The sequence below is a fragment of the Staurois parvus genome, unplaced genomic scaffold, assembly GCF_062004578.1.
Source record: "Staurois parvus isolate SC_StPar_1 unplaced genomic scaffold, SC_StPar_1.0 ptg003870l, whole genome shotgun sequence".
NCBI classification, from domain to species: Eukaryota; Metazoa; Chordata; class Amphibia; order Anura; family Ranidae; genus Staurois; species Staurois parvus.
Window position 1 is genome coordinate 54506 of NW_028321665.1, and position 12697 is coordinate 67202.

Genomic DNA, 12697 nt, shown 5'->3' on the forward strand with positions numbered 1-12697 from the left:
CATGGAGATCATATCCCCCCTTATTTATTATACATGGAGATCATATCCCCCCTTATGTATTATACATGGAGATCATATCCCCCCCTTATGTATTATACATGGAGATCATATCCCCCCTTATGTATTATACATGGAGATCATATCCCCCCTTATGTATTATACATGGAGATCATATCCCCCCCTTATGTATTATACATGGAGATCATATCCCCCTTTATGTATTATACATGGAGATCATATCCCCCTTTATGTATTATACATGGAGATCAAACCCCCCTTTATGTATTATACATGGTGATCATATCCCCCCTTATGTATTATACATGGAGATCATATCCCCCCTTATGTATTATACATGGAGATCATATCCCCCCTTATGTATTATACATGGAGATCATATCCCCCCTTATGTATTATACACGGAGATCATATCCCCCCTTATGTATTATACACGGAGATCATATCCCCCCTTATGTATTATACACGGTGATCATATCCCCCCTTATGTATTATACATGGAGATCATATCCCTCCTTATGTATTATACATGGAGATCATATCCCCCCTTATGTATTATACATGGAGATCATATCCCCCCCCCTTATGTATTCTACATGGAGATCATATCCCCCCCTTATGTATTATACATGGAGATCATATCCCCCTTATGTATTATACATGGAGATCATATCCCCCCCATATGTATTATACATGGAGATCATATCCCCCCTTATGTATTATACATGGAGATCATATCCCCCCTTATGTATTATACATGGAGATCATATCCCCCTTATGTATTATACATGGCGATTATATCCCCCTTAAGGTATTATACATGGAGGGGATCATATCCCCCCCCCTCTTTATGTATTATACATGGAGATCATATCCACCCCCCCCTTTATGTATTATACATGGAGATCATATCCCCCCCTTATGTATTATACATGGAGATCATATCCCCCCTTATGTATTATACATGGAGATCATATCCCCCCTTATGTATTATACATGGAGATCATATCCCCCCTTATGTATTATACATGGAGATCATATCCCCCCTTTTTCTCCTCTTCTCAGTAGAGAATACATTCAGTTCCTCTAATCTTTCCTCATAGCTGATCTCCTCCATGCCTCGTATCAGTTTGGTTGTCCTTCTCTGTACTTTCTCCAGTTCCCCAATGTTCTTTTTGTGAATTGGATCCCAAAACTGAACTACATATTCCAGATTCCTTCTCCACTATTGACCCCCCCTAGTATGTATGATGCATATTCTTAGCCCCCAGTGCAAAACATTACATTTATCACCATTAGCCCTCATTGGCCCCATAGCCCCCCAATTACACAGAGCATTGAGGTCGGCTTTTAAGTTGGAGACATCCTGTAAGGACGTTATTCCCGGCACAGCTTGGTGTCATCTCCAAAGACTGAAATGGGATTTATAATCTCACACCCCATATCATTTATAAATATATTAAAAAGCAAGGGTCTCAACACTGAACCCTGGGGTCCCCCACTAATAACACTGAACCTCGGGGTACCCCACTAATAATACTGAACCTCGGGGTACCCCACTAATAACACTGAACCTTGGGGTCCCCTTGGTGTGAGGAACTGTGTCAAACACTTTTGCAAAATCCAATAATATCACATCCACCGCCACCCCTCTCTCCAAGTATACTTCATCCACCGCCACTCCTCTGGTCAAGTATACCACATCCACCGCCACTCCTCTGGTCAAGTATACCACGTCCACAGCCACCCCTCTGTCCAAGTATACCACTTCCACCGCCACCCCTCTGTCCAAGTAGAACACATCCACGGCCACCCCTCTCTCCAAGTATACCTCGTCCACCGCCACCCCTCTGGTCAAGTATACCACATCCACCCCTCTGTCCAAGTATACCACGTCCATCGCCACCCCTTTCTCCAAGTATACCACGGCCACCGCCACCCCTCTGGTCAAGTATACCACGTCCACCGTCACCCCTCTGTCCAAGTATACCACATCCACCACCACCCCTCTGTCCAAGGTTTTGCTCTCCTCCTCATAAGAAGAAATTGGATTTGTTTGACAACTTCTTTCATGAATCCATGCTGTCTGTTGCTTACAATATTTGTTTCCAGCAAGAACTCCTCTCTGTGGTCTTTTATTAAACTCTCCAGTATCTTCCCAACTATAGAAGTTACATTAACAGCTCTATAATTACTTGGGAAAGATTTTGTCCCCTTTATAAATATTGGCCCCACATTGGCCTTACACCAATCCAGTGGTACTATGCCAGTCATTAAAGAGTCCCTAAAAATGAGAAACAATGGCTGTGAGATGACAGAGCTGGATTCTTTAAGGTCCCGTGGGTGTATGCCATCCGGTCCACGGGCTTTATTCACCTTTATTCTGTCTAAATATTTCTGGATCATATCAATTGTGAGCCATTGTGGATCATCTGGGGGGTGTCAGTACCACCCCCCATTATGGACAAGAGCTCCCCCCCACGCTCCTTTGTATACACGGAGCTGAAGAAGGGATGTCATACATTGCCTCATTGTCCCCAGTCACCCCCTCTAGATGGTTCTGTAAAGGGCCTACATGCTCGGACCGGACCTTTCTACTATTCATATATTGGAGGAATGTTTTGGGGTCGGTCCTGATATCTTTTTCAATCTGTCGTTCGGTTTCAATTTTTGCGCCTTTATTTCCTTTTTGCATATTCTTTGTAATGTGTAAACGATGATCGCGTTCCTTCATTGTTATATGTAATAAAAGCTCTTTTCTTATGATCTATAGCTTTTGTAACTTTGGCCGTAAGCCACATAGGTTTGATTTTTAGCCTTTTACACTTGTTGCCCATGGGAATATATTTTGCAGTGTGGTCACAGTCTTTGTGAAGAACTCCCATTTCTGTGTTGTGTTCATTGATGCCAATATTCCCTCCCAGTCTAAGTCTTGGAGAGCGGCTCTCAGCCTTGGAAAATTAGCTCTCTTAAAGTTGAGTATTTTTATTTTTCCTGTGTGTGCTTGTTTACAGCTAACAATAAATGAAATCATGTTATGGTCACTGCTACCCAGATGTTCTTTTATATGGACATTCATAATAAGCTCTGCATGGTTTGAGATGACCAGGTCCAGCAGAGCATCATTCCTAGTTGGGATCTCTAAGAACTGTACCATAAAATTGTCATGTAGTAGATTTATACATTTTTGCCCTTTAACTGGTCCTGAAGTACCATTAGTCAAGTCAATTTCTAGGTAGTTAAAATCTCCCATTATTATGACTGTCCCAGTCCTTTTGATGTGTGCAAGGAGCTGAGTTTCCACCTCTTCATTAACACTGGGAGGCCTATAACAAACTCCAATGATGACCTTTGTAGAACGCACCCCCATGTGCAGTTCCACCCGTAATACTTCAGCCTCATCACACTCTCCATCAACTAGGTCCTCTTTCACACTCGCTCTGAGATCACTTCTCACATAAAGACAGACACCACCACCTTTCCTATTCCCCCGTCTCTCCGAAAGAGAACCTAGCCAGGAATATTAATGGCCCAGTCATGCGAAGAATGAAGCCAAGATTCAGCAATACCAATTCAATCATAGTTCTCTTCATGCACCAAACCTTCCAACTCACAAACAAGGCTGAAACATCCAACGCATTGCAGAAGAGGGATTAAGTTCCGGCTGTTTCAGCCTTGTGTATGTCCATTTCATAAAGAAGTAGGATGCTGGTTGTTCATGCTGAAGTGCCGACCACCTTTTGTCTATATCATAAAAACTTGGAAGTGACGGCAGAAAAAGACCGGGTAGTCCATCTAGACTGCACATTTTTTTTAATGTTTTTTTTTTTGGGGGGGTTGTTAACTTTTTTTGTCTGAGTATAGATCTATGCTTGGCCCAAACATGTTTGAAGCGATTTACTGTTGACTGGCTCAGCAGTTTGTGGATTTACGGGGACATCACCAGCCTTTGGGTCAGAGCACCAGGTGGAGTGGTTACTGAGGGAGGTTTGCAGCGCTTATACACCTGTTTTTCCATTGCACTTACTTACCTGTCTATGGCCTGGCTTTTCCTTGGACTTCCCCTCTGCCCTATTTGACTATTCTAACCCCAGACTGTTTACTGGACTTTTCTTTGTCTTCTGATCCCGTACTGCTTTGCCTAGCTGTTACTGACTTTGTCCTGCCTCCTGGACTTGGCCTGCCTCTGTCTGATTTGGTCCCGAGCTGGCTGGCTGTCACGGTCTGCTGCCTGGCTTCCTGCCCTGGCTCCATCTTCTGTACTGCTGCCAAGCTGCTTCAGAATCCTGTCCAAAAGGACTGCACCTACCAGCTCTACTCACCTAAAGGGTGGACATCACCAGCCAGCAACTCCTGCCACTCCATGCCTTCACGCTCTATCTCCACCTTCATGAGTTTTGGGCAGGAGGTGCAATAGAGGCATCCACAGCATTCCAGTCTTTACCAGGCACTGTATGTGATACATAGGAAGCAGCTTTTTCACCAGAGAGTGTCCCAGGCACAGACCTACCTCGATTGCTGTTGTCATATAGGAGAAGGGGAACCTTTTTGAAAAGGGAGGCATGACCAGATGGTCTGCAGCTGGCCATACATGGTGAGGTTTTTTTTTTCTGGCTGAGATTCCTCCAACCACACCAATGAGGATGAAGGCCTCCTCCACACTGGGACTTTATGTACCGACAGCAGCACCCTCTGCTGTCAGAATACACTTCTCAGTGGCTAATCAAGAAACATTTTCCAACATGTGCTTTTGACAGAAGTCAAAGATCAAACTTCTCTCAAGATAGCCCCACACACTGATCAAAATTCATCCAGTCCCTGCTAAACCAGCTGAATTTTGATGGACAGCTTTATTTCGGAGCCCTCAAGCTTGACTGCAGAGGCTTGGCAAAATGCTGCATGTTCTTTAGCCAGAGAGGGAAAGTTATTAATTTATTAGCCAGGGATCTGACACAAAGAAAAGACTTGGGAACCCAGATCGTTTAATGTATGATGCAAACAAATTACATGTTCAGTCAAAACTTCATTAGCAACAACAAAAAAAAGAATCTTTAAGAGAAGCACAGTTCAGCCATTGAAGCTTGCCAAGAAAGTATCTCCTCAAACGGTATAATATTCTGTTTCCCTAGGTGTGTGCATCATGGACAAAGGCGATAAACTCGATGCATCCTTCCATTACATTCCTGTTCGCTCATGAAAAGTAGCAAGTGTGTTTTTCAAAGTATCATTGTACCTTTCTACTAGATTTCTGGATGGCATGGGGTGTGAAACTTCTGTGACACCCCAACAATTTCATAGCTGCTACCCCTTTAATACCATCCTTCTCCTAGAGTCTCCTCCTTTACTGCAGCTGAGGATGAACCCTCCAGTGCCCGATAAGCTTTGTCGAATTCAGAACATGATTTATCTCCAGCGTGAACCTTCAGGTGTCGGGCAAGGTGTGTCTTCTGTATAAAAGCTTTATGACATTTAAAACACTGAAACGGCTTCTCTCCGGTGTGAAGCTTCTCGTGTCTGATGAGATGTGTCTTCTGGGCGAAAGCTTTGTCACATTCAGAACACTGAAAAGGCTTCTCTATGTACGGTTTTCCTCCAGCGTGAACCTTCTTATGTCTGAGAAGACCTGACATCACTATAAAAGCTTTACCGCATTCGGAACACTGAAATGGTTTCTCTCTCGTGTGAATCATCTGGTGTTTGACAAGGTTTGACCTCCTTGCAAATGCTTTGTCACACCCAGAACACGGATACGGCCTCTCTCCGGTGTGAACCCTCTTGTGATTGGCGAGATCGGACTTACTTTTAAAAGCTTTGTCACATTCAGGACACCGATACGGCTTCTCCCCGGTGTGGCTCCTCTCGTGTATGATAAGCTCAGCCTTCCCCGTAAAAGCTCTGTCACATTCAGAACACTTGTACGGCTTCTCTCCGGTGTGAATCCTTTCATGCATGATAAGGTTTCCCTTCAATGTAAAAGCTTTATTACATTTGGAACATTGAAATGGCTTCACCCCCGTGTGGACCCTCTCGTGCCTGAGCAGCATAGATTTCACCCTAAAAGCCTTGTTACATTCAGAACACTGATATGGCTTCTCTCCAGTGTGGACCCTCTGGTGCATAATAAGGTTGGACTTCTCTCTAAAATGTTTGTTACATTCCGAACAGCGATATGGCTTTTCTCCATTGTGGACTCTTCGGTGGGTGATGAGGTTTGATTTCCATGAAAAAGCTTTGTTACACTCCGTACACTGATACGGCTTCTCTCTAGTATGGATCCTCCGGTGTAGGATAAACAGTGACTTGGCTGTAAAAGCTTTGCCACATTCGGAACAATAATATGGCTTTTTTAAATGGTGAGCCTTCTGGTGCACGATAAGAGCCGACTTCCATGCGAAAGCTTTGCCACAGTCAGAACACTGATGGAGGTTCTCTCCGGTGTGAACCGTTTGGTGTATAATGAGACGTGCTTTCTGTGTAAAAGCTTTATCACATTTTGGGCATGGATATGGCTTCTCTCCGGTGTGAGCTCTTTGGTGTCTGATAAGCTGCGACTTTGTTTTGAAAGCCATGTCACATTCGGAACACTGAAACGTGTTTGTGTGAACCATCTTATGTCTCCGGAGATAGGACTTCCTTAGAAAGGCTTTGTCACATTCGGAACACTGAAACAGTTTGCCTTCAGTGTGGACCAATTTATGACTGGTAAGCTGTGCCTTTGATGTAAAAGCTTTGCCACATTCAGAACATTGAAATGGCTTCTCTCCTGTATGACCCCTCTCGTGTGTGATAAGGTTTGCCTTTGTACTGAGAGCTTTGCCGCATTTGGAACACTGAAATGGCTTTTTCCCAGTGTGAACCCTCTCGTGTGTGATAAGTTTTGACTTTACGGCAAAAGCTTTGCCACATTTAGAACAAAAATACCTCTTCACTTTAGTGTGAACTATCTCATGTCCAAGGTTCGGTTGCAATGTAAAAGCTATGATGCATTCTGAACCCAGAAAAGGCTGCCCTTCTATGCGTTCCATCTGGTATTTAGTTAGGTCTGATTTTGCCGTAAAAGCACTGTTCCACTCCAAACGAGATATAGGTTCTCTCACTTGGGTTTGACTTAAAGCCGTTGTCACTTCCAGAACCCTGAAATGACTTCTCTCCTGTTGTCCTCTGAGGCTGGATCAATGTTGAAGAGGATCCAAAGCAATCATGAAATTTAGAACACGATGGCTTGTCTTCAGCATGAATCCTCCAGTAAAGCCTCTCAGTCTCTAAGAGCACCACCATGGACTTGGCACCAGAGTGACTATGAAGACCAACCTGACCAAAAACCTGGTTCGTCAATCCACCTATAGAGAGATAAAGCAATGGAAATTTAACTATAGTAAAGTTCTTCTCTTTCTTTTAACGTTCATTATTAAATTTAAAAAATAGTCAAGTTTGAAGTTTTTGTATTTAATTTTTTAGGGAGCCCTATTATTTCTATTGGTTGGTACAATTTCATTCATTCTTTGGACCTATTCAGAGCATTGGGATACATTTTCAGCACATATAAACCGTGCAATAAGTCAGAAGCAGTGTTCGGCTTTGTCAGATTTTGGTACAGGGGCTTTTTGCTCTAATAATGGTTCTAATGAAGTTTACAGGCCTTTACTATGGAAATAACAGTGTGACGGGAGTGACTTTTGGGGGTGGGGGGACCCCTGGATCATCTTCCCAAATTCTTATGTTTAATCCACCCTGTGCCTGTTAAGGGGTACAGGGTGGGGAATGTCTTAGTATTGTGTATTGGTGTGGGGATTGTCCTTTGTTCTCTGCTATGTGCTGCATCCCATTGTTCTGTGTCTTGGTTGTGTGGGGGGTGTTTTCTGTAGCCCTTTCTACTGACGGGACGGCCTGATGATGTGTTTCCTGTTCCTGGTTGTGTTTCCCCGCCCTGTGTATAGATCTTGTGTTTGTGTTAAAATAAAGCAGTTGACTTCCTGTCTTAAGAAGAGTCTGGTGCTGTCTATTGCCTGCATGATCAGCGGGGGGTGTCCGGGGATTTGTGTTCGGACAGGGAAGCTGTAGTATAACGGAAATACCCAAGCGCGGTCTGGGCCCAGTTCCGTTACACACAGCATTCAGGATTCAGACCTCCATAGTAGACATTTACAACTCTCTAAGTGGTACTTGATCAATTACGGTGACAAATCAAAAACGGTTCAGGGACGTCCAGCTCAGTGTTTCTCCAGTAATGGATCACGATAAGGGGTGGACTGGGTCACGGGGCAAGTTCCCCGCAGGTCTCTCTAATGCCCCTACCATCACCCCAGACTTTGAGACACTTGTCAAGAGCAAGAAGCATCCCCAATTTTCCCATTAGTTCTAATTAATTTCATAGGTTTCAACTGTCATTTATCTTACTGGGTTTTTACATCAACAGCATTTTCATTTCAACTAGCGCAGTGATTACTGCTCTATCCGTTTTGGAAGGAAGCCATTTGTTTTCTGTTTAAAAAGCACATATACATTGTAGAATACTGCACAAGTTGTTTTGTGGAATAAATGATGTTTCGGAAATTAAATTATTTTTGGGTCGTGACATGGACCAAGGACAAATCTGGGTCCTGAGGTTCCACAGGTCGAAAACCACTGCTCTAGGTGACCAAGGACAAAATCTGGGTCCTGAGGTTCCACAGGTTTGGAACCGCTGCTCTAGCTGACCAAAAGGACAAATCTGGGTCCTGAGGTTCCACAGGTTTGGAACCGTTGCTCTAGCTGACCAAAGGACAAATCTGGGTCCTGAGGTTCCACAGGTTTGGAACCGCTGCTCTAGCTGACCAAAAGACAAATCTGGGTCCTGAGGTTCCACAGGTTTGGAACCGTTGCTCTAGCTGACCAAAAGGACAAATCTGGGGCCTGAGATTCCACAGGTTGGGAACCGCTGCTCTAGATGACCAAGGACAAATCTGGGTCCTGAGGTTCCACATGTGGAGAACCGCTGCTCTAGATGACCAAGGACAAATCTGGGTCCTGAGGTTCCACAGGTGGAGAACCACTGCTCTAGATGACCAAGGACAAATCTAGGTCCTGATGTTCCACATGTTGAAAACCACTGCTCTAGCTGACCAAAGGACAAATCTGGGTCCTGAGGTTCCACAGGTTGGGAGCCACTGCTCTAGATGACCAAGGACAAATCTGGGTCCTGAGGTTCCACAGGCTGAGAACCACTGCTCTAGCTAACTTGGAACAGATTATGATAAAGAGACATGGGGGTGGGTGGTAATGCCCCACCCTATTAAACACTTCTCACAGACCACAGTATTTGATTACATTACTTTTTTAAACTTTTTCAAATCAACAGTACGAGTGGAGATACCTCAGTCATGAAGCTGCTTAAGTTTCAGAAACCATTTACCTGTTGAAGGTGGCTTTGTTGATTTCCAGTGTTTCAGTAATTTACCTTTTAAGGCATCTAATGAATAGGGTATCATCATCTTTTTTCATTTCAAGATGAAGGTATTGGTGTCATGAAATAGAGCAACCCATGGGTCAGATGGGGGGAAATATATGCAATAATTTGGTAAATAGTTTTAATAATTGTTCTCCAATATTCCTTTATTAGGGGGCAATATCACTAGGTTTGGAAAATGGCTCCCAAATTACATTTCCAACACTGTGAAGAGGAGCACCTTGCATTAAGATGAACTGGGGTGAGGTGCCAACGAGTCAATAGTTTAAAATTGCTTTTTGCAACTGTATGTACCAGCATCAGAAGTGTATTTTATTGACACAGGGAAATCTTCAGATTAAGATCTCCTTCCTATTCAGCCATACAAATTTAGGTGGAGGAGGAGGAGGAGGAGGCACTTGAAAGCAAGAAGTTTGTACAACATAGAAATACAAGGTGTTGGTCAATTTTTGGATTGGAATGTCATTCCAAGGGGAATAGATGGTCTACAGATTGCAGGTGCCATGGAAGGCTTATCAAAGTTTTTGCTTTGGCTCCACTTCCAATAATCAAGTCAGGAAACTCCCCATTTTTCCCTGACCTCCATCAGAGTATGGAAGTGTATGACGTATTATGCAGCTATAATTTATCTTCTACTTCCTGAATATCTGAAGACCCATTCAATCCAACCCAGATGGGAATTGAGGGTTGGCCATCAAGGGTAGCAAGGTTAAGTTCATTTGCCATTTTATAAGCCCCAGGTTTTTCGACAGCTTAATCATAGGGGCCACTGAAAGTGTTAAGATTTCTTTACAAACTGTGGAACCAAAGAATGGTGCGCAAGTATTATCCATTGAGGGATCCCACCAATTTTGTGTGTGTGCTCATAATACAATCCAACGTTATGATTGGTTGAGTTGCCCCATAGTATTTATGGCATCTGGAAAGCCCAGTCCCCCTGCTGTTTTTTGTCCAATCACCAGCTTGTAGCAAAGTCAAGGTTTGCAGCCGAACCAGATACATTTTCTAATTTTTATTTTAAAGGAACCTGAAAATTCAGGTAAGGTAAATTGGCAACACTTGCAAGAGCGAAGACCAATTGTAAAATATTTGTGTTTGAGGACGATGCATCCCAATTAGGTGAATTTAGGCAACTCATCTCTCCGAGTCCTCTCTAAAACAGTTGGGAAGAGGTCGGTGATTGGTCTTGTACACTCACTGGCCACTTTAGTAGGTCCACCTGTTCAATTGCTTGGTAACGCAAATTGCTAATCAGCCAATCACATGACAGCAATGCAATGCATATAGGCATCTAGACGTGAAATTCAAATCGAGCATCAGAATGGGGAAGAAATGGGATTTTAGTTACTTTGAATGTGGCATAGTTGGTACCAGACGGGCTGGTCTGAGGATTTCAAAAACTGCTGATCTACTGGGATTTTCACACACAACCATCTCTAGGGTTTACACAGAATGGTCCAAAAAGAAAAAACATCCAGTGAGTGGCAGTTGTGTGGAGGAAAATGCCTGGTTAATGTCATAGGAGAATGGGCAGACTGGTTGGAGATGATAGAAAGACAACAGCAACTCATATAACCACTCGTTACAACCAAGGTTTGCAGAATACCATCTCTGAATGCACAACACCTTGAAGTAGATGGGCTACAGCAGCAGAAGACCACATCAGGTGCCACTCCTGTCAGCTAAGAAGAGGAAACGGAGGCTATAATTTGCACAGGATCACCAAAATTGGACAATAGAAGATTGGAGAAACGTTGCCTGGTCTGATGAGTCTGGATTTCAGCTGCAACATTCAGATGGTAGGGTCAGAATTTGGTGCAAAGAACATGAAAGCATGGATCCATCCTGCCTTGTATTAACGGTTTATGGATGTACACCCGACAAATCTGCAGCAACTGCGTAATGCTATCATGTCAATATGGACCAAAATCTCTGAGGAATGTTTCCAACACCTTGTTGAATCTATGCCACGAAGAATGAAGGCAGTTCTGAAGGTAAAAGGGGGTCCAACCCGGTACTAGCAAGGTGGAGCTAATATAGTGGCTGGTAAGTGTATAGTTCTGTATAATTTGTGGTTAGGTTAATTCCCAAATATATAGATTAGCTATTTGAGAAAACCATGGCAAAGGAGATGGTCTGGAGAAGAGACACCCTAGAGCACGGGTGTCAAACTGGCGGCCCTCCAGCTGTTGCCAAACTACAAGTCTCATGAGGCAATGCAAGATTGACCGTTACAAGCATGACTCCCAAAAGGTAGAGGCATGATGGGACTGGATGGCCTCCAGTTTGATACCCCTGCCCTAGAGTGAGTCCCTGGTGAAGGATCTCAGATCTGGCCATGTTCATTTTAAAAACGTTTTCCCAACTCGTTAAACCTGATACAATTCCTGTTTCTAGAGGGGAAAGAATTCTAGTGAGCACTTGGAATAGCAGCACATTATCAGCGAATGTAGGGAATTTATGTTCCTTCTGGACAACTACTACTTGAGTTAAATTGTGAGGAGTAAAGATTCCAGAGAAACGATAAAAAGTGAGGGGGCAGAGGACAACCCTAACCAGTTTCTAGTTGGAAAAGAGGGTGTCAATTTTTACCTTTTGTGAAGGGACTCAAAGGACGCAGCTAGTACCTAGAAATTCCTTGTTAGATTCTTGACCACTAACTGTGGTTCTTCCGAAATATGTCCTTGCTTTATCTCATATTTAAATTTTCCTCTCCTCATTAAAGCCCAACTCCAGGCTCAATCTCCCCTTGGTCACCCCATAGGTTACCCCTGGCAGTAAGTTTTCTTTTAGTTTTTTAGGCCTGGAAGATACCTAGAAGCAAGAAATGAGTGAATTAAAAAAGGGACATGGGAACAAGAATAGAAGATGTGGAAAACACCACCACTGGGCCACAAAACCACTGACAGCCCATGAAACGGGTCAAGTAAAACACACACCACATTCATCAACTACTATTCCAACAAGATACAGAAACAGATGAAATAATGTACACTTAAGGGGTCTCCTGGAGACAAGAAGTTTAAGAATATTGCTTTTGCAGCAACTGAACGACCACCAGTCAAAAAATTGACAGAACTCAACTGGGCCGGGGAAATACACGTCACTTACCCCAAAAGACATGATGATCTGTCACTTTTTTTTTTCTTTTTTCCAAAGATAAAAGAAGAAATTATGCAGGCAGCCAGGTTACAGGATTTGATGATTCTCAGTGATGCCAGAATATTCTTACCT

At 43.4% G+C, this 12697-nt stretch overlaps 1 protein-coding gene across 1 annotated transcript; it reads right to left on the reverse strand.

Moving 5' to 3' along the window:
* Positions 1-4983: 4983 nt before the first annotated feature.
* On the reverse strand, positions 4984-7361 carry LOC149427325 (uncharacterized). The gene has a single exon (XM_089668124.1). It carries the CDS (start codon positions 7041-7043, stop codon positions 5328-5330), a length of 1716 nt encoding a protein of 571 aa, XP_089524250.1. The 5' UTR covers positions 7044-7361; the 3' UTR covers positions 4984-5327.
* Between the last annotated feature and the right edge of the window lie 5336 nt (positions 7362-12697).

What these genes read in the sequence shown, in the direction of transcription:
- LOC149427325 (XM_089668124.1), bottom strand. Translation starts at nt 7,043, where the DNA reads ATGGAACGCATAGAAGGGCAGCCTTTTCTGGGTTCAGAATGCATCATA.